The 23,682-nt window shown below is 37.4% G+C and overlaps 2 protein-coding genes across 4 annotated transcripts in view; both read left to right on the top strand.

Moving 5' to 3' along the window:
- Positions 1 to 7,168, top strand: part of strip2 (striatin interacting protein 2) — a 53,216-nt gene extending 46,048 nt beyond the window's left edge. For 2 of the 3 annotated variants that reach the window (XM_062064477.1, XM_062064476.1), the window contains one exon: positions 5,235 to 7,167. In XM_062064477.1, coding sequence (XP_061920461.1) covers positions 5,235 to 5,485 — 251 coding nt within the window. In that variant the 3' untranslated portion in view covers positions 5,486 to 7,167. Of the gene's footprint in view, positions 1 to 5,234 lie in introns of all 3 variants that reach the window. The other variant, XM_062064475.1, reaches the window with a different exon arrangement.
- Positions 7,169 to 13,098: 5,930 nt separating this feature from the next.
- Positions 13,099 to 23,682, top strand: part of dhx57 (DEAH (Asp-Glu-Ala-Asp/His) box polypeptide 57) — a 32,590-nt gene continuing 22,006 nt past the window's right edge. The window contains exon 1 of the mRNA XM_062064478.1: positions 13,099 to 13,689. The gene's annotated coding sequence lies outside the window, so the exon portion shown is untranslated. The remainder of the gene's footprint in view (positions 13,690 to 23,682) is intronic.

Below are 23,682 nucleotides of genomic sequence, written 5' to 3'. Positions count from 1 at the left end.
ATCCCAAAAACTTCTGTAAAATTATTATACTGTACATTAGTTTGTTTCCCACTTTAATTAAACTTGCCATTTTTGGGACACATTAACTCTTGAGAGGTTCTTTAAATATCCTTACTCATTTATCTCTATTTACAAAAAATGCCAGCTTCCCAAAAACTGCTGTAAAATTGTTATACTGTAAATTAATCTATTTTTTTAAATCTTTTAACAAGTCAATTCGGGATCCATTAACCCCGTACTTTAAATATTCTCAATTATTTGTCCAAAATGACAAAAAATCACTTCTTCCCAAAAATTGCTGTGACAATAGTATTCTGTATATTATTTAGTTTTCCTCTTTAAACACGTAAACTTTGTGACACATTAACCGTACAAGGTACTATAAATACCCTCACTTATTCATCTATAATGACAAAAAATAACCTCTTCCCATAAACTGTAGTAAAATTGTTATATTGTTTATTGATTTGTCAAAACAATAGTATATGTTATTTGTATCCACCTTATACGAGTCAATATTAAGAAATAATTTAAACAAATTAAGAGAAATATACATACCAAATTATATTTTGGAGATTTTAAACCATTTAAAGACAAGTATATTTACACAGGGCCACAGGTTTTTTTTATGTTCAATATTTGACCACAACTTTGATTTTTGTGCATTCTAATATTTTTTTCTGCAGTGGAAAGGTGTCCAAGGACAAAAAATGTCCGCTTTTGAAAACTTTTGTAAAAATCGTATACTGTATATTTATTTGTTTTCCTTTTAAACACATCAATTTGGGACACATTAACCCTTAAGAGGTACTTTAAATATCCTCACTTATGTATCCTCCTCCCAAAAACTACTGTAAAATTATTATACCGTAAAATTATTGGTTTCCCTCTTTAAAGACATCAACTTTGTGACACATTATCCCTTACGATGTACTTAAAATATCCTCACTTAGTTGTACATAATGACAAAAAATAACCTCTTCTAAAAAACTGCAGTAAAATTGTTATGCTGTTCTGTTTTCGCCTTTAAATAAGTCAATTTTGGACACTTTAACCCTTACAAGGTACTTTAAATATCTACACCTATTTGTCCCAAATGACAAAATATATGCGTTGGACAAAAATTGCTGTAAAAATATCCTAACTACCCGTAACAGTTTTTCTCTTTTTAAACAAGTCAATTTGTGGGACACGTTAACTCTTAATTAACCCTGTAAACCAGGGGTCTCCAACCTTTTTGAAACCAAGGGCTACTTCTTGGGTAGTGATTAATGCGAAGGGCTACCAGTTTGATACACACTACAATAAATTGCCAGAAATAGCCAATTTGCTCAATTTACCTTTAACTCTGTTATTATTAATAATTAATGATATTTACACTTAATTGAACGGTTTAAAAGAGGAGAAAACACGAAAAAAATGACAATTACATTTTGAAACATAGTTTATCTTCAATTTGGACTCTATAAAATTCAAAATTCAACCGAAAAAAAGAAGAGAAAAACTAACTAATATGAATCTTTTTGAAAAAATTAAAAAAAGAATTTATGGAACATCATTAGTAATTTTTCCTGATTAAGATTAATTTTAGAATTTTGATGACATGTTTTAAATAGGTTAAAATCCAATCTGCACTTTGTTAGAATATATAACAAATTGGACCAAGCTATATTTCTAACAAAGACAAATCATTATTTCTTCTAGATTTTCCAGAACAAAATTTTTAAAAGAAATTAAAAAGACTTTGAAATAAGATTTAAATGTGATTCTACAGATTTTCTAGATTTGCCAGAATATTTTTTTAGAATTATAATCATAATAAGTTTGAAGAAATATTTCACAAATATTCTTTGTCGAAAAAACAGAAGCTAAAATGAAGAATTAAATCAAAATGTATTTATTATTCTTTACAATAAAAAAAATAATTTACTTGAACATTGATTTACAGTGTCAGGAAACAAGGGGAAGGAATTTAAAAGGTAAAAAAGGTATATGTGTTAAAAATCCTAAAATCATTTTTAAGGTTGTATTTTTTCTCTAATATTGTCTTTCTGAAAGTTATAAGAAGCAAAGTAAAAAAATTAATGCATTTATTTAAACAAGTGAAGACCAAGTCTTTAAAATATTTTCTTGGATTTTCAAATTCTATTTGAGTTTTGTCTCTCTTAGAATTAAAAATGTCGAGCAAAGCGAGACCAGCTTGCTAGTAAATAAATACAATTAAAAAAATAGAAGCAGCTCACTGGTAAGTGCTGCTATTTGAGCTATTTTTTAGAACAGGCCAGCGGGCTACTCATCTGGTCCTTACGGGCTACCTGGTGCCCGCGGGCACCGCGTTGGTGACCCCTGCTGTAAACCTATACACAAATTTCTCCCTAATTTCAAAAAATGTCAGCTTCCATAAACTGCTGCGAAAATAATAATATACATTTTTTTCCTCTTAAGTCAATTCTTTTAAAAACGACTTCAGCCTAAAATATTTGTATCTCACACTAATTATATTTTGGAAAATTCGAAGTCTTAAAAAGCCTGTCTATTTAAATGACGCCAATCTTTTAATATCTGGAAAAAAACTAACCCAATAGCAAACAAACACTTTTTTCCCATGTAAATGCTTACTGTTCTGACTTTTCACCCCGGGATAGCAAGGAAATAGTTAGAATGTTACTGGACAAAAATAGTTAAAATATGATTTCTCTAAGTTATGCACTCCAAATGTCCAACATGTATACAACTGTGTTTGTGTAAATAATGTGACATTGACTCATAGCAGTTCTCAATACATTCTTATTTGAGAGTCAAATACATGTTTATGTTCCGTTTCCATTATTTCCTGTTAAATAAGTACTATTATTTTAATACAAGCGCACGCATCGCGCATAATTTCATTTTGCGTTTTACCCCGCCATGCACCTACTGTAGCTCTACCCAGCTGGTTTGCTTAACAAAACGGCAGACAATCTGCTCCATTTGCATACTACACTTGCATACTACAATTGAATGCACGTTCAGAAATAACTGAAAAATCATTCTGAGGCTTTAATTAGTCTCTTGGGCTGAATTGATTCTAAAATAATGGGATGCTCCATATTCAGATTTATTGAAATGCATCTGCATATAAGTTATGCACTCTTGATTTATTACGTTCTACAGTAATTGTAAGAACCTTCATAAAAGTCAGTGTTTCCCACACATTCATTTATTTGTGGCGGCCCGCCACGAAAGAATTAAGGCCGCCACAATTTATTTATTTTTTATTTTTTTCCTGTCCAGCTTCTCAGGGAAATCATATAGTTGATGTAAATGCCCATATCAGCTGTTCATATTTACTTTACAAAAGAGAAGTGTAGGATCAAGATTTTTGGAGCTCTTTGTTCAGTGGATCAGATGTTTGATGAAGCTTTGTGTCTATCTATCTGTTTTCTGTTTATTTGTTACTGACTGTGGCAGGACACCTCTGCCTCTGTTTCACTTTATGTTGCTGGTAAATAATATGGTTGTAGTAGTAGGCTAAAGTTAAATTATTTAGTATGCACTAATTAAAGGGGCAGAGCTTTAAGAGACATTTTAGCTAGGGATGTCCGATAATGGCTTTTTGCCTATATCCGATATTCCGATATTGTCCAACTCTTTAATTACCGATACCGATATCAACCGATACCGATATCAACTGATATATGCAGTCGTGGAATTAAGACATTATTATGCCTAATTTGGAAAACCATGTATGGTGAAGATAAGGTACTTTTTAAAAATAATAATAAAATAAGATAACTAAATTAAAAACATTTTCTTGAATAAAAAAGAAAGTAAAACAATATAAAAACAGTTACATAGAAACTAGTAATGAATGAAAATGAGTAAAATTAACTGTTAAAGGTTAGTACTATTAGTGGACCAGCAGCACGCACAATCATGTGTGCTTACGGACTGTATCCCTTGCAGACTGTATTGATATATATTGATATATAATGTAGGAACCAGAATATTGATAACAGAAAGAAATGGGGGGAGGGAGGTTTTTTGGGTTGGTGCACTAATTGTAAGTGTATCTTGTGTTTTTATGTTGATTTAATAATTAAAAAAAACAAAACAAAAAAAACAAACGATACAGATAATAAAAAAAACGATACCGATAATTTCCGATATTACATTTTAATGCATTTATCGGCCGATAATAATTTTAGCTTTTATATTTTTATAAGATATATTTTTTGTAAGAACCACAATTAATAAATATATTTCAATGAATAACTTATTGTTCAAATCTGTATATAAATATGTACATAAAGTGTTGTAATTATATTGTAAAATGGATGGATGGATGGACGTTTAAAACAAAACTGTTATTATCAATTAGTAAGTATACATTTTTTGAGCCTTTTTAGAGAAAATCATATCATTGTAGTAAATTATGCAAATTACCCGATGATGTCATGGCGACCACACCCATTGCCACGCCCCCACCGCCACAGGTATCTTGGCAGTTTATGGGAAACACTGAAAGTGGTATCAAGACAACTTCAAAGATGCGTTATCCTTTATATTTTAGTCGACAAAATTTACTGTCATTTTACACGACTAAATCAAAAAGCAACACTGATGTGAAATTGTGCATACATAGGAAAGAGGTTGAGTTTATCGTGTTCAACTCTTCGAACAGAACAAAGGCCAAGATTATTATTCTGCTTAAAGGTGGAAAATATTCCTCTAACAGTACAAAATGTCCCAAGGTTCACTTAAGGTTTGTTTTAGTAGCCCCAGCAAAGCAGCAGTTCATATGAATGAGATGCAAACAGTGAGTCATGAGGCTGTAATGAAAATCTTGTGTACTTGTCATCCAGGGTCAGCTTAATCTGCAGGGCACACACACACACTGCTGCATAAATGAAGTAGGAGAAGGGAAAGAAAACTGTGCACTGTCACTTTAAGAGAAACACAACCCTGGACGTGTTAACTTGACTTTAAGGGTTAATAAAGACTAATTGTGTAAATGGCAGTGCCTGCTTGGTGATGTTAATGTGTGAACACTCCCTACAGCCTCCTCTCCTCTGCTGAACAGTCAGGATGCTGTTGCCATAGGAACAGGGGTAGGGGACATTTCAGGGTCAGCATCCCTCACGGCAGAGCAAGCGATCTGTCTCATTGCCAAGAAAGACCAATGGAAGCCGTGAAACGAGGTGAACCAAAAATGCGTCTGTAGAAATTTGACACTTTATTTTTGTTTTCTCCAGATATCGACGCACGGCCGTGGGACTTCCAAGCGGAGGAGTGCGCCTTGCGCGAGGGCATTGAAAAGTTCAACAGCCGGCGGTACGACAAGAACAAGAACGGCGACTTTGCGCCCGTGGACAACTGCCTGCAGAGCGTGCTGGGCCAGCGCGTGGACCTGCCCGAGGACTTCCACTACAGCTACGAGATGTGGCTGGAGAGGGAGGTGTTCTCGCAGCCCATCGAGTGGGAGGGGCTCCTGCAGGAGCAGTGAGGCCAGGGTGCGGGGGAAGAAAAGATGGCTGCTGTGAACGCACACGGTCGAGGCCGCCATGAACTGAGGTAGCGGTTCTTTAGAAACATCCGGTACCAACAACTTGAACTGCACCGGCACTCTTCTTATGCAGTCTCTTTTTACCACGCTGGTGCAGGTTGGACTTATGTCTACCACAGTACGTGTCTCCAGTCTAAAAGCTGGACATTTCTCATACCTTTTGTCTTTATCATTTTTCTCTACATTTAACTCACACAGTTTGTTGATTGTGGGAGTTTAAAACATATATTTTTTAGGGTGGAGAAAAGCCTTTTGACAGTCCAAATAAGTTGGAAGGGATTGGATGTGTTGCCAAAACAAGACATCAGCTGTAGAAGGTAAATCAAACTCATTTTCTACATCGAGGAGGGCCACATTTTTTCCACAAATAGAACAATTAAAGTGTGGGGTGCCAGTTTGATATTCTTCACATCTTTTAATAATCAAACACACTATGATTAACACAAGTGTTAATATTTAAGCAACCAAATTGGCCTTTTAAGGCAGTGGTCCCCAACCACAGCACAAGAAATTTAAAAAAAATTTTTTTAATTTTTATTTATTTATTTATTTTTTTAATGAAATCAACATAAAAAACACAATATATACATTATATATCAATTCAGATCAATACCGTCTGCAGGGATACAGTCCGTAAGCACACATGATTGTATTTATTTATGTATGGGACAAATTTTCAAGCGTTGACCGGTCCGCAGCTACAAAAAGGTTGGGGACCACTGTTTTAAGGGCTTTAACATACCCGACTTACTACAGAATGAAATGGAACGTTATCATCATTGCACTTAAAAAGTACAACGAAATATAGTGCGTCCAATACAGTGTATGACAGACCTGGGCAATTATTTAGACTCGGGGGCCACATTTAGAGAAAACAAATGTGTCTGTGGGCCGGTATATCTATTTTTAGGGACACTAATACAAAACTTCACAATAATGTCTTATTGAATGCTAAAAACGTTATGACAGACCGCCTTAAAAAACGTAATGGAATTTTAAATTTTTCAATGAAAGATAAAACACTGAATATTGACAAAATATGAACGTCACACCCCCTTTCGATCGACATATTTTACAATCAAGTGAAACGCAACAAAAATGCAACAAACAGTGAAATATGAACGCAAAGGGTACAAAATAAACCCCACCTGCAATCTGATATATCTGATGTATCACTAAGCTTTAGAACTTTGTTGTGAAAACCTCCTTCCGCGTCTGTGGAAACGCTTCCCGCCCACAATGTTGGTGCCTCGTCTGAGCTGCTGTGACGTAGATTACCATAGTAACTAGAGATGTCCGATAATATCGGTCTGACGATATTATCGGCCGATAAATGCGTTAAAATGTAATATCGGAAATTATCGGTATCGTTTTTATTATTATCAGTATCGGTTTTTTTTTATTTTTATTTTTTTGTTTTAATTTTTATTAAATCCACATAAAAAACACAAGATACACTTACAATTAGTGCACCAACCCAAAAAACCTCCCTCCCCCATTTACACTCATTCACACAAAAGGGTTGTTTCTTTCTGTTATTAATATTCTGGTTCCTACATTATATATCAATATATATCAATACAGTCTGCAAGGGATACAGTCCGTAAGCACACATGATTGTGCGTGCTGCTGCTCCACTAATAGTACTAACCTTTAACAGTTAATTTGACAAATTTTCATTAATTACTAGTTTCTATGTAACTGTTTTTCTATTGTTTTACTTTCTTTTTTATTCAAGAAAATGTTTTTAATTTATTTATCTTTTTTTTTTTCTTTTTTTTTTAAAGGACCTTATGTTCACCATACCTGGTTGTCCAAATTAGGCATAATAATTAGAGATGTCCGATAATATCGGTCTGCCGATATTATCGGCCGATAAATGCGTTAAAATGTAATATCGGAAATTATAGGTATCGTTTTTTTTATTATCAGTATCGTTTTGTTTTTTTTGTTGTTTTTAAAAAAAAATTAAATCCACATAAAAAACACAAGATACACTTACAATTAGTGCACCAACCCAAAAAACCTCCCTCCCCCATTTACACTCATTCACACAAAAGGGTTATTTATTTCTGTCATTAATATTCTGGTTCCTACATTATATATCAATATATATCAATACAGTCTGCAAGGGATACAGTCCGTAAGCACACATGATTGTGCGTGCTGCTGCTCCACTAATAGTACTAACCTTTAACAGTTAATTTTACTCATTTTCATTAATTACTAGTTTCTATGTAACTGTTTTTATATTGTTTTACTTTCTTTTTTATTCAAGAAAATGTTTTTAATTTATTTATCTTATTTTATTTGATTCATTTTTTAAAAAAGTACCTTATCTTCACCATACCTGGTTGTCCAAATTAGGCATAATAATGTGTTTAATTCCACAACTGTATATATCGGTTGGTATCGGTTGATATCGGTATCGGTAATTAAAGAGTTGGACAATATCGGCATATCGGATATCGGCAAAAAGCCATTATCGGACATCCCTAATAGTAACTAATTAGATGACCATAGTAACTAATTCGATTACCATAGTAACTAATTCGATTACCATAGTAACTAATTCGATTACCATAGTAACTGGTATATCACCCAAAAGTGCAGATTCCAACCATTGAAATACTTTGTATAGCTCAAGACTTGTCACTGCACATCATAATGGCAGCTACAGTTTCCATCTTAAAAAGAGCTAAACAAATTATTTGGGAATGTCCGGCGGGCCAGATTGAAAAGCTCAACGTGGCCCCCGGGCCTTAATTTGCCAAGGTCTGGTATATGGGGTAGACAGAACTGGAAGACTAATGAGTCGCCACCAGGGCAGCGCCACGCAAAAAAGGTAGAGAAAAAGGTAAACATGGGGGGAAGATTAGGGAAAGATGTGGGGGTTGGGGTACGTGTTTTCCGTGAATGCGCGCGTGTGTGTAAGCCTGAAGAGTCGCTTGTTGCTCGCTCTTGGTGCTTGCAGAGTGTTCTCGCAATAACGCAGCCAGTCAGTCCAACAAAAGTCAACAAACAGGTGTGCGTCCATGAAAGTCAGGCAAGTCATTTGGAGCTTCTTCGAGGCAATGTCCTCTATTAGAGTCCCGTTGTAACAACCTTACGGAATCGTTCCAGCAGGGAAAACAATCCAGATTAGAATGTAATTCAAACGTTTCACTCTATTCACTCCATTCTTGGTTCTCAAATTCATCATAACTTCGCCTTGCAGAGTAGACGGCTTCTCCGAGATGTTATTCGATTTCCGATTTAGGCCATAAACTACAAAAGTTTCAGTGCTCACAGCTCAGTTCATTCTTAAATCATTTGTGGCAGCTTTGGGGTACCTTGAACGACTTCCAGCATCTTCCAATTTGTCGATACACCAAGCAGCAAATTTCCTGTTGTCATGATTCCGAATAGGTAGATGTCTTCAACGTCCGCGAGTGAAAGAATAGCCAGGCACACGGCACTCCGCTTCTCCCAAGAGTCCATCGAGTGTCCAGCAACAAACGTTCCGCCTGGACAGGCAGGTTGCCCCTTCTCGTTGAGAAGATCTTGTCAGTTTTGTCGGGAGGACATTTGATCAATTCCATTGTGTAGATTTTGGAAAGCAGTGCAAAAAGAGGCTCCAAGGAAGTTAAGAAGAAAAAGTAAACAAGGAAAAGAAGCAAAAGCAGGAGAGATAAGAGAGAGGGAAGGGAAGTGTCTGCCTTAGTTGCGAGCCAGAGAGAAAGCCACATCTTGGTAATATCCTGGCAAAAATGTATACACTGTGGATGCGACCGCACTAAAATCTGCTCACCTGAGAGTGAGACATACAAGCAAATGGCTCTCGGGCTTCACCCATGCTCTACTTGCTTTGAGATTCTAGAACCATAAGTGATTTTATTCACATTCAATAATATATCTTCCTGACAAGAGCACAATAGAACAGCACAATTGTCACAATTCAAATGTATTTTTCTACAAAAATAAGAGCCCTCAAGCTTTTATGAGCAATGTGCTCTACGGAAGCACACAACCAAGCACAGAGGACAACGCATTTGTCCATTGTTTGCCTCAAGAAGTCATTCATCCATGTGCAAGTGAAGCATGGCGGCTCTTTGTTTTATCATTTGTCATCATGAGGAGAAAAGGTGTCAGAATAACAATATATACTTGTAGAGTCTCAGGTTTACGCGGGTAATTTATTGCAAAGGTTTTATCACTTGGCTCAAGATGAATAACCCCTCGTTGTTGTTATTTCTGTGCCAAATAGGACTGCCATTTTTATTCATTTCTTACTATTGCTTCCATAATCACATGTTGTATTTCATTCAAAATGTTATTTATTTTCTACTTTTAAAAAAAGTTTATGAAAATAGGTATTTCTGGTCTCTGGTATACTAGGTTACCAGTTATGTTAGAGAAAGTTTCTATTGTACGTGTAAAAAAGAAATACTCTTTGTTCAGGGTAATGTGCAATTACAGAGCACTGAAGGCTTTATTCAAAATAAAGACATACAGTTCCTTATTAAACAATGGGAAACATGATGGTTTTTGGCCTCTTCTTCTGCGGACACAAAAAAAACATTGTGTTTGCAATGTGTTATGTACGTGCAGCACAGTAACAACACAGTGTTGTTTCCTTAACACCCTTTATTCAACTGCCACTTATTACGACAACCGTCACACTCGACGGCCAACCTTAAAGGGACAGTAACCTATTACCACAGCACACACGTTAATCAACATCATATTTTCTCCCCTCATTAGGAATAAACAAGCAAAACCCTGCCAACCCACATTTTCCAATGCCATAGTCCCTTGGTTGCTGAGTACGCCCTGGGCAGTCATTCACAACAGGTGGCGCTGGGCACCCTCCAGACCCAATGGGCCATTAAAGAACTGTCGCCGGGGTCAAGCCTGGTGCATGGCCAAGTTCTATTGGAACCTGCGGCAGTCGAGTTGCGTGCCACCAGGACCCATATTCCAATTGGTAAGTTGCGGAGCGAAGTTGAACTACTCTTTGTGGACCAGTCAATTGCCTGCTTGTTCCAGCGGTTGGGATATCTGACCCGCACCCAGTCCCCCATCTACAAACAGCGGAGCCAGACTCTGTGTGAAGCATCAAATCGGCCCTTCATCTTGGTTTGTGAGCCCTGTACCCGAACTCAGTTGCCTAATTTCTCGTCCAATCATGAGCAGCAGACTCCCCTGTGGTGGTGTGCTTGGATGCCCGGATGGTCCAAAGGGTTTGGTTAAGTCTTCATTCGAGATGATCCCCTGCTGGTCTCGTCTTCATTTGAGATGATCCCCTGCTGGTCTCCCAATGGACTGGACTCGTGTGAACCCTGTGGTGCCATGAAAAAGGTTTTTGTGTGTAAGCAAGCCTAATACAGTACATGAGGCCTCTGGTGTTCTGTAGTGCCAGTTCAACATTGACATGCATCATCACTATATCTATAAAAACTAATACCACTACATTTTACACAAACCCACCATCTGACACACCAGCGGTGATGGGAAAAAAAGGATGAATAAGAGCGGTGCACGCTGGACCTTGGCAATTTAATGTTGTCACGTCCTGATGTGTAGGACATGAGAAACATTTGTGTTTGCCAGTGACAGGCGCAGCTTTTTTAAGCCATTTTGCTGCACAGCCTTGCTTTAGTTGGACAGCTCTGAATAGTTCCTTTAAACCATAATCCAAAATGACATAAAGAACGTCGGACAACACGAGAGATTTGGCACCTTTGCATGCCTGGAAGTGACAACACCATATTTTAAGTAACCGCGCTGTCATATCCCTTTTATCCAGTTGGCCTGGAAGAAAATGTGAGATTGTAATCTGTACACGCTTGCCAATTTTGATCCCGAGGTGACATTTGAGTGAAAATAAAGTGATTCTATAGTATTATTAAATGAAATAAAAAATGCTAAATGTAATTTTATTTGATGATGATAAAACAGTCTGTAGGATATTTACGTCAGTTTTGAGCAATGTACACTCCCACAACGTTGCCTAAGGTGAATCCCACCTGAAAGACAAACATTAAATTAATTAAATTGATTATTAATAGGGATGTCCGATAATGGCTTTTTGCCGATATCCGATATTCAGATATTGTCCAACTCTTTAATTACCGATACCGATATCAACCAATATATGCAGTCGTGGAATTAACACATTATTATGCCTAATTTGGACAACCAGGTATGGTGAAGATAAGGTACTTTTTAAAAAAATTAGTAAAATAAGATAAATAAATTAAAAACATTTTCTTGAATAAAAAAGAAAGTACAACAATATAAAAACAGTTACATAGAAACTAGTAATGAATGAAAATTTGTAAAATTAACTGTTAAAGGTTAGTACTATTAGTGGACCAGCAGCACGCACAATCATGTGTGCTTACGGACTGTATCCCTTGCAGACTGTATTGATATATATTGATATATAATGTAGGAAGCAGAATATTAATAACAGAAAGAAACAACCCTTTTGTGTGAATGAGTGTGAATGGGGGAGGGAGGTTTTTTGGGTTGGTGCACTAATTGTAAGTGTATCTTGTGTTTTTTATGTTGATTTAATTAAAAAAACCAAACAAAAACAAAAAAAACCACACAAAAAAACCGATACCGATAATAAAAAACCGATACCGATAATTTCCGATATTACATTTTAGCGCATATATCGGCCAATAATATCGGCAGGCCGATATTATCGGACATCTCTAATTATTAATTAAATTAAATTGATTTAAATTGTGTTACAAGTGGAAAAGGGGTAGGATTAAATAAAATTGGCTTATTCCTACTCCTTTTCCGACATATAATGAGCAAATGGAAATATATGATGTAACACAATGGTCCCCAACCTTTTTGTAACTGCGGACCGGTCAACACTTGCAAATTTGTCCCATGGACCGGAGGGGGGAGGGGGGTGTTTGGTTTTTAAATGTTTTAATTTTTTTAATTAAAAAATACAATCATGTGTGCTTACGGATTGTATCCCTGCAGACTGTATTGATCTATATTGATATATAATGTAGGAACCAGAAATATTACAAAAAAAATAAAATAAATATATATATAAATATATATATATATATTTTTATTTCTTGTGCGGCCCGGTACCAATCGATCCACGGACCGGTACTGGGCCGCGGCCCGGTCGTTGGGGACCACTGATGTAACATATTGTGTGCATGTTCAAAATAAACCTAAATAAAAAAAACAACATTTATCAGACAATTTCAAGGCAGTTGGTCTCATATTTATGGAATTGATTGATTGATTGAAACTTTTATTAGTAGATTGCACAGTACAGTACAATTGACCACTAAATGGTAACACCCGAATAAGTTTTTCAACTTGTTTAACTTGTCCACGTTAATCAAATTCGTGGAAGCCCATATCGGCCACTAAAAAAAACAAACCCCGTAAGTCAAAAAAAGTCCTTATGACTTTTAATTTCATAATTTCAACTTTCATATCTCGAAATATTGTTTTTGTGGCGGAAGTAGATGCACATGTTTTGATTTTATTTTGAAAAAACCGGAAAAAGTACTTTGAACTCCCAATTTCCACCAATGAATGAGCGGTGTGCACCTGGTACCCCCGCAGCTGCCTTGAGTTTGTTCTTAAAGTTCACTTTATGACAATTCAAATTTATATGTATTTTGACACTTTACTACCATCATTGGGCGTCATTTACACTCAGTACATTCAACTTTGACAGTGAGAAAAGCCTTTACTCGCTTGGCTTGCCTGTGACTTCCTTCGTGGCTCTAGCTTGCTAGCGCTTATGCTAGCTAACCTTAGCCTGGGCTGTGCTCGGTAAATAAACAACAACACCGATAAAGAGGTGACCAAGACGTGCATGATAATCAAACCGCTTTGGTTTTGGTCACGAAACATCACATTGGCACACCAGGCGTGTGCCTAAGCGGACAGACACGTCGCCCCGGCATGGTAGGTGTGCTGCATGCTCAGTTGCATAATTGTAGCCTTTAGGGCTGCGTGTCAGCAGCCACCATCGCACGGTACAAGCTTCAAAAGTCAAGTACCACAACCATGTGCCACTCTGCACTGCATGCTGTCGCTTGCACGCAACTATTCTTTGTCTACGCCTGTTGGATATCTACCATCTGATTACGGGACTTGGAGTGGAGGTGAGTGAGCTTCGATTAATGAGATATGTAGAACGACTAAAGTCATGTGAATGAATCGAATGTGGCTTGCAGTACTTTGGTGACACTTCTAATTGTAGGACCATCCATCCATCCAGTTTCTACTGCTTGTCCCTTTTGGGGTAGCGGGAGGGTGCTGGAGCCTATCTCAGCTGCATTCGGGCGGAAGGTGGGGTACACCCTGGACAAGTCGCCTCCTCATCACAGGGCAAACACAGATAGACAGACTTTTTGATTGAAACTTTTATTAGTAGATTGCACAGTTCAGTACATATTCCGTACAATTGACCGATTAATGGTAATACCCAAATAAGTTTTTCAACTTGTTTAAGTCCACGTAATCAATTCAGCAAAGACTTACAGCGTGTGGAGCAGAGACGGTGTCCACAAAGTACACCCGTACATGACATGACAATCAACAATGTCCCCACAAAGTAAGATACCGGTAGTCTCGATTGCGAAAACAAAGCGGGTGCGGAAAATAGCACTCAAGGTAGACATGAAACTGCAACAGGAAAATACCAACAAAACAGGAAAAAAACACCAAAATAGGAGCGCAAGACAAGGACTAAAACACTACACGCGGGAAAACACCAAAAAACTCAAAGTAAGTCACATCGTGATGTGACAGTGCACCTGCTGCTCACTGTTCACCTCACCTCCCAGGGGGTGATCAAGGGTGATGGGTCGAATGCAGATAATAATTTTGCCACACCTAGTGTGTGTGTGACAATCATTGGTACTTTAACTTTAACTTTGAGACAAGAGCTATAGTGATGCATGCTTGGTTATGGTGATACTATATATTTGTACCATGAATTGATTAACGTGGACCCCGACCCAAACAAGCCGAAAAACCAATTCGGGTGCCACCATCCAGTGGTCAACTGTACGGAACATGCACTGCACTGTGCAATCCACCAATAAAAGTTTCAATCAAAAAAATCAATCAATCAATGGTTTAAATGCTTTTTTTGATTGATTGAGACTTTTATTAGTAGATTGCACAGCACGGTACACATTCCGCACAACTAGGGATGATGTTTGATAAGGAATTATCGAGTTCGAGCCTGTTATCGAATCCTCTTATCGAACCGATTCCTTATCGATTCTCTTATGGAGTCCAGATAGGTTGTTGTATATGGAAAAAAACACACAATATTTGGTTTAACAAAAGCTCACTTTTATTATATAATAAAAAAATAAAATCTAATAAATAAATAAATATTGACTGTTACCCACCTAAAAAAATAAAATAAAATAAATAAATATTGACTGCTGTTACCCAAAGTATATTAAGTGGGATTTTTCAGAGAAACAAATATATACAGTAAGACAAAAACAAGCTGTCTCTGTGATCACTATAGGTGTATAAATAATAATATAGTGTTAAATAAAATCAGTCCCTTGGGCACAAAACTGAAAATAATACAGCTTTCCAAAAAGTGCACTTCTGCTGCTATTTGACATAACTGTTTGTTATGATGCTTTGACATTTTTGCACTTTATTTCTTTATTGAAAGAACATTCTATGAAGAGAAAAGTTATTTGCAAATGTGGTTACAATGCTAATAAATGAAAAGTTAAAGCTAAAAAAAGAAATACACTTTATTGAGTTAACATTATTTCTTTATGGGGGAAAAATGTTATGAGCTAGAGAATATAACAACTACACTACCCAGCATGCAACGGATGCATGCCCCGAAAAGTGTTGCATGTTGCCACGCTGTGAAAGTAAACGTCAAGAACTCAGCCAACACGCCTCATCTGCATTATTTATAATCAGACAGACAACACATCTACAGTGTGATTTTGTTTTGTTTACAAGGAAAGAAAAACAAAAGTTAAAAAAGGGAGATATGTTGTATATATATGTATGTGCTGCGGTTGTTTTAAGAACGTTGCGACAGCTGCCGTAAAGGAGGTGCGTTGCTAGCCTAGTTGCTATGTTTCCGGTTGGTCGTAAAAGTGTTCGTCATGTGTTTTACCCTGCTAAAATCTCTCAGTAAAGTTATTCGATGGATTATAGCTTTCGTTTTGAACTTTATTACACCTTGGAGCGCTTTTTCCCGTCCATTGTTTTCCTGCTTTCGCTATCTGCGCCAAAGGACTGAGCTACGTGACGTCATTTATTGTGATGTCCCACGGAGCATTTCTGGTCGGAACGGGATTCGAATAAAGAATCAACTCTTTTCCTTTACTATAGTGGTCTCGATAACGGGTACCGGTTCTCAAAAAGGGATTCGAGTCCGAGGACTCGGTTCTTTTCTTATCAAACAACCAGGAAAACCGGTTTCGAGTATCATCCCTACGCACAACTGACCACCAAATGGCAACACCCGAATAAGTTCTCCAACTTGTTTAAGTCGGGGTCCACAAACAACATTCACACTCACATTCACACACTAGGGCCAATTTAGTGTTGCCAATCAACCTATCCCCAGGTGCATGTTTTTGCCCGGGTTTGAACCCAGGACTACTCAGGACCTTCGTAGGACCGTCACCACAATATTACTAAACATGTGTTCATTCATAGTTTTGATGCCTTCAGTGACAATCTACAATATAAATAGTCATGAAAATACATTGAATGAGGAGAAGGTGTGTCCAATCTTTTGGCCTATACTGTGTATATATGAATATAAATGTACAATCGTCTCATGATAATACTACATAATTGTCTATGCTTTTGATTATTATATACATATTGTCTGTAAAACATTGATAATTTGCTATACAATCACAAATTAAGCATATATTTGTGTTTATTTTTATTTGAGCAAAACCATTTCCAAAATATGATAGTATAACATTTGTTATGAGCTGTGTTTGGTTTTCTTGGTCTAGACCCCAGGATGCTGAAACAGCACGCAAAGTGCAGATCACTTTTAGGATTCTCCCTCTTAAAAGGGCAGAGTCATCACAGATCATTTTGTTCTAAGGCTGTCTAAAGTGTAAAGAGGTGACTAGAACTGAAGTTTAATAATTTATTCTACAAAATAGGAGTAAACACAAACAACAGTGATACCAGGCCTGGAGAGAAAGCGAACGAGCTATCAGGAGGTCGAAGCAGTCCCTCTAGTAATGGCTGCGTGTCTTCTCAGGCTTTTTGTTTGTCCGGCTTGCCACGCCTTGCCAGCAAGAAATCGAAACTTAAGAATTGTAAGTAAAACTTAACTTACCGTATGTGCTTTAGTGCACACACATTCTACTCCACTCTCTCTTCTCAAGCCTGGCCCTCATGACATCATTCATAAATATATATGTCTGTGGAAGCGTGCATAAATACCACACGGTGTATTTATCGTGTTTACCTCATCGTAGCAGAATGAAGGCTCCTTTTGAAGTGTTCTTATTCTGCCAACAAGGGGGTTACATTTTCCTCTAACATAACCCTTTTTTATGGAAAACACAACAAAAAATAGTGCTGCAGGGACATGCGCAGGAAGCATAAGGAGTTCAGTTCAGTTCAGTTTCAGTTTTTGATTGATTGATTGAGACTTTTATTAGTAGGTTGCACAGTGAAGTACATATTCCGTACAATTGACCACTAAATGGTAACACCCGAATAAGTTTTTCAACTTGTTTAAGTCGGGGTCCACTTAAATTGATTCATGATACAGATATATACTATCATATATACTATCATCATAATACAGTCATCACACAAGATAATCACATTGAATTATTTACATTATTTACAATCAGGAGTGTGGAGGGGGGGTGGGGTGGGGGGGTGGGGATATGGACATCAAGTAGTGGACATAGAGAGAGAGAGAGAGAGATCAGAAGGCATAAGAAAAAGAATCTGCATTTGATTGTTTACATTTGATTATTAGCAATCCGGGGAGGGTGTTAGTTTAGGGTTGTAGCTGCCTGGAGGTGAACTTTTATAGCGGTTTTGAAGGAGGATAGAGATGCCCTTTCTTTTATACCTGTTGGGAGCGCATTCCACATTGATGTGGCATAGAAAGAGAATGAGTTAAGACCTTTGTTAGTTCGGAATCTGGGTTTAACGTGGTTAGTGGAGCACCTCCTGGTGTTGTGGTTATGGCGGTCATTTACGTTAAGGAAGTAGTTTGACATGTACTTCGGTATCAGGGAGGTGTAGCGGATTTTATAGACTAGGCTCAGTGCAAGTTGTTTAACTCTGTCCTCCACCTTGAGCCAGCCCACTTTAGAGAAGTGGGTAGGAGTGAGGTGGGATCTGGGGTGGAGGTCTAGAAGTAACCTGACTAGCTTGTTCTGAGATGTTTGGAGTTTAGATTTGAGGGTTTTGGAGGTGCTAGGGTACCAGGAGGTGCATGCGTAATCGAAAAAGGGTTGAACGAGAGTTCCCGCCAGAATCCTCAAGGTGCTTTTGTTGACCAGAGAGGAAATTCTGTAGAGAAATCTCGTTCGTTGGTTAACCTTTTTGATTACCTTGGTTGCCATTTTATCACAGGAAAGGTTAGCCTCTAGAATGGAACCTAGGTAGGTGACCTCATCTTTCCTGGTGATGACACTGTCACCTACTTTTATGGTGAAGTGATTGACTCTCTTAAGTTTGATGTGGGACCCAAACAGGATGGATTCTGTTTTACCCAAGTGGATGGATAGTTTGTTGTCAGCGAGCCAGGTGCAAGTTCTACAGAGCTCAGCACTGAGGATTTTCTCCACCTGTGACTTGTCCTTGCCGGATACCAGCAGGGCAGAGTCATCCGCAAACAAAAACAATTCACAGTCACATGCCGATGACATGTCGTTTATGTATATTAGGAACAGTAAAGGTCCCAATATACTGCCTTGGGGGACTCCACAGCTCACAGAGAGGGGGGGGGGACACGGTGCCGTTCACCTCTACCACCTGCTCCCTCCCCTCCAAGTAAGACTGCATCCAGCTCCAAGAGGTTTTGTTAAATCCGATTGCTCTGAGCTTATCCAACAGTATAGCGTGGTTAACGGTGTCAAAGGCCTTCTGAAGGTCCAGCATGACCATGCCGCAGTATTTGCCCGCGTCCACCTCATGTTTGATGTGGTCGGTCAGATAGAGAAGGCATGTGTCAGTGGAGTGGTTAGTTCTGAAGCCGGATTGGAATTTGTACATGAGTTTATTAGTGGCAAGGTAACTATCGACCTGTTCATAAACTATTTTCTCCATTACTTTCGAAATGGAGCTGAGAATAGAAACAGGTCGGTAGTTGCCAGGTTCCAATTTGCTTCCTTTTTTAAAGAGGGGAGTTACTCTTGCTATCTTAAAATCTTTTGGTACTTGGCCTTGTGTAATTGATAGGTTTATTATGTGCGTGATGATCGGGGCAATGATGGAGGCAGAGTCCCTGAGGAATCTGGAGGGAATATTATCAAGGCCGGTGGCCTTGTTAGGGTGGAGCGCGCTCAATTTTTTAAACACCTCATCAGCTGTTTAGTTGAGGTTCAAAGGAAAAAATATCCTGTCCAGAAGACTGGGCTTGCATACAAAGCATCCTGATTTGCAACCAGGGACACAATTGCCAATAAGGGACAGGTGAGGGAGCCAGTGCTCAAACTAAAGAAATAGTGGCAAACAGGAAAGTGGAAACAATAATTGGAGAACTAAACAGGAAATAAAACAAAATACATGAATCTAATACAAACTGTGACGTGTAGGGATGATGTTTGATAAGAAATTATCGAGTTCGAGCCTGTTATCGAATCCTCTTATCGAACCGATTCCTTATCGATTCTCTTATCGAGTCCAGATCGGTTGTTGTATATGGAAAAAAAACACACAATATTTGGTTTAACAAAAGCTCACTTTTATTTTATAAGAAAACTATTTAATCTAATAAATAAATAAATATTGACTGTTACCCCCCTAAAAAAAAAAAAAAAAAAAAAATAAATTTTGACTGTTGTTACCCAAAGTATATTAAGTGGGATTTTTTCAGAAAAACAAATATATACAGTAACACAAAAACAAGCTGTCTCTGTGATCACTATAGGTGTATAAATAATAATATAGTGTTAAATAAAATCAGTCCCTAGGGCACAAAACTGAAAATAATACAGCTTTCCAAAAAGTGCAATTCTGCTGCTATTTGACATAACTGTTTGTTATGATGCTTTGACATTTTTGCACTTTATTTCTTTATTGAAAGAAAATTCTATGAAGAGGAAAGTTCTTTGCAAATGTGGATACAATGCTAAAAAAATGAAAAGTTAAAGCTAAAAAAAGAAATACACTTTGAGTTAACATTATTTCCTTATATGGGGAAAGATGTTATGAGCTAGGGCAGGGGTCGGCAACCCACGGCTCTAGAGCCGCATGCGGCTCTTTAGCGCCGCCCTAGTGGCTCTCTGGAGATTTTTCAAAAATGTATGAAGAATGGAAAAAGATGAGGGGAAAAAAAATCTATTTTTTTGTTTTAGTATGGTTTCTGTAGGAGGACAAACATGACACAAACCTCCCTAATTGTTATAAAGCACACTGTTTATATTAAACATGCTTCACTGATTCCAGTATTTGGCGAGCGCCGCTTTGTCCCACTAATTTTGGCGGTCCTTGAACTCACCGTATAGTTTGTTTACATGTATAACTTTCTCCGACTTTCTAGGACGTGTTTTATGCCACTTCTTTTTCTGTCTCATTTTGTCCACCACACTTTTAACGTTGTGCATGAGTGCACAAAGGTGAGTTTTGTTGATGTTATTGACTTGTGTGGAGTGCTAATCAGACATATTTGGTCACTGCATGACTGCAAGCTAATCGATGCTAACATGCTATTTAGGCTAGCGATATGTACAATGATATTGCATCATTATGCCTCATTTGTAGGTATATTTGAGGTCATTTAGTTTCCTTTAAGTCCTCTTAATTCAATTTATATCTCAAGACACATGTAATATGGCTTTTAATTTTTTGCGGCTCCAGACAGATTTGTTTTTGTATTTTTGGTCCAATATGGCTCTTTCAACATTTTGGGTTGCCGACCCCTGAGCTAGGGAATATAACAACTACACTACCCAGCATGCAACGGGAGTGACGAGCATGCGCGGTGGCCCCGAAAAGTGTTGTTGCATATCGTCACCCGGCAGCTAAGAATGAGCACGCTGTGAAAGTAAACGTCAAGAACTCAGCCAACACGCCTCGTCTGCATTATTTATAATTAGACAGACAACACATCTACAGTGTGATTTGGTTTTGTTTACAAGGAAAGAAAAACGAAAGTTAAAAAAGGGAGATGTCATATATGTATGTGCTGCGCTTGCTTTAAGAACGTTGTGACAGCTGCCGTAAAGGAGGTGCGTTGCTAGCCTGGTTGCTATGTTTCCGGTTGGTCGTAAAAGTGTTCTTCATGTGTTTGTAACCTGCTCAAATCTCTCAGTAAAGTTATTCATTGGATTATACCTTTTTGTTTTGAACTTTATTACACCTTGGTGCGCTTTTTCCCCTGCTTTCGCTATCTGCGCCTAATGACTGAGCTACGTGACGCCATTTCTTGTGATGTCACACGGAGCATTTCTGGTCGGGACGGGATTCGTTCCCAGGGATTCGAATAAAGAACCAACTCTTTTTCTTTACTATAGTGGTCTCGATAACGGGTACCGGTTCTCAAAAAGGGATTCGAGTCCGAGGACTCGGTTCTTTTCTTATCGAACAACCGAGAAAACCGGTTTCGAGTATCATCCCTAGTGACGTGAGATCATGAAAATATTAGTTGCACTAATAGATATTAAAGTTTAAAAGATATGTAGGTGCATTGTCAAAATGTATACAACAAATACATTTAGTAAGAACGATAGAGTACTTTATTAATGCATTAAATTTCCAGGCTTTTTCCGGCCTTATAAAAAGATGTGGGGGGGCCAGATTTGGGAACATCACATGTGTACACCTGGATAAGACAAGACATGTTTCAAAAGGAGTAAGAAGAAGCTGAGCTTAGCCAACCCATTCTCTTTCTCTCCGCAATCACTGATAGTTTTAGGGCTGCAACTAACAACTAATTTGATAATTGATTAATCTGTCGATTATTACTTCGATTAATCGGATAAAAGAGACAAACTACATTTCTATCCTTTCCAGTATTTTATTGAAAAAAACCCAGCATACTGGCACCATACTTATTTTGATTATTGTTTCTCAGCTGTTTGTAAATGTTGCAGTTTATAAATAAAGGTTTATAAAAAAAAAAAGTAGCCTATGCGCATGCGCATAACATAGATCCAACGAATCGATGACTAAATTAATCGCCAACTATTTTTATAATCGATTTAATCGATTAGTTGTTGCAGCCCTAGATAATTTGTAATAGTTTGATAGTTTGTACTTCCTGTGTGTTATGTTATAATTAGGGCTGTCAAAGTTAACTCATGCGATTATTCAAAAAACATTATTGCATTGATTGTGTATAATTGCACAATTTATTTTGACCACAGATGCTTCTTTACCTTAACCGCGTATGTTTACCTTGAGATTGCTTTCTGGTCAGTGATCAGGGCAGTGCAGAGATGAGTGAGAGTAAACAGATACAACTGTTAACAAGTTTTGTAAAGATAAATGAAGTGCATTCAGATATCTTCCTGTATGACATTCTGTTAATAAAATGTAATTTGTGTCAAAATATTGGGTTCTTTATCAAAATCAGTATCAGCTTTATTGGCCAAGTATGTCTACCGCACAAGGTAAACATACCTTGTGCACAAGGTAAACATACTTTGCTAGGGATGATGTTTGATAAGGAATTATCGAGTTCGAGCCTATTATCGAATCCTGTTATCGAACCGATTCCTTATCGATTCTCTTATGGAGTCCAGATAGGTTGTTGTATATGGAAAAAAACACACAATATTTGGTTTAACAAAAGCTCACTTTTATTATATAATAAAAAAAATAAAATCTAATAAATAAATAAATATTGACTGTTACCCACCTAAAAAAATAAAATAAAATAAATAAATATTGACTGTTGTTACCCAAAGTATATTAAGTGGGATTTTTCAGAGAAACAAATATATACAGTAACACAAAAACAAGCTGTCTCTGTGGTCACTATAGGTGTATAAATAATAATATAGTGTTAAATAAAATCAGTCCCTTGGGCACAAAACTGAAAATAATACAGCTCTCCAAAAAGTGCACTTCTGCTGCTATTTGACATAACTGTTTGTTATGATGCTTTGACATTTTTGCACTTTATTTCTTTATTGAAAGAACATTCTATGAAGAGAAAAGTTCTTTGCAAATGTGGTTACAATGCTAATAAATGAAAAGTTAAAGCTAAAAAAAGAAATACACTTTATTGAGTTAACATTATTTCTTTATGGGGGAAAAATGTTATGAGCGAGAGAATATAACAACTACACTACCCAGCATGCAACGGTAGCCCCGAAAAGTGTTGCATGTTGCCACGCTGTGAAAGTAAACGTCAAGAACTCAGTCAACACGCCTCGTCTGCATTATTTATAATTAGACAGACAACACATCTACAGTGTGATTTTGTTTTGTTTACAAGGAAAGAAAAACTAAAGTTAAAAAAGGGAGATATGTTGTATATATATGTATGTGCTGCGGTTGTTTTAAGAACGTTGCGACAGCTGCCGTAAAGGAGGTGCGTTGCTAGCCTGGTTGCTATGTTTCCGGTTGGTCGTAAAAGTGTTCGTCATGTGTTTTACCCTGCTAAAATCTCTCAGTAAAGTTATTCGATGGATTATAGCTTTTGTTTTGAACTTTATTACACCTTGGAGCGCTTTTTCCCGTCCATTGTTTTCCTGCTTTCGCTATCTGCGCCTAATGACTGAGCTACGTGACGTCATTTCTTGTGATGTCCCACGGAGCATTTCTGGTCGGGACGGGATTCGAATAAAGAATCAACTCTTTTCCTTTACTATAGTGGTCTCGATAACGGGTACCGGTTCTCAAAAAGGGATTCGAGTCCGAGGACTCGGTTCTTTTCTTATCAAACAACCGGGAAAACCGGTTTCGAGTATCATCCCTGTACTTTGCACTCATGT

The sequence above is a fragment of the Entelurus aequoreus genome, linkage group LG12 (assembly GCF_033978785.1).
Source record: "Entelurus aequoreus isolate RoL-2023_Sb linkage group LG12, RoL_Eaeq_v1.1, whole genome shotgun sequence".
Classification (NCBI taxonomy): domain Eukaryota; kingdom Metazoa; phylum Chordata; class Actinopteri; order Syngnathiformes; family Syngnathidae; genus Entelurus; species Entelurus aequoreus.
This window is presented reverse-complemented; position numbering and strand designations above follow the sequence as displayed.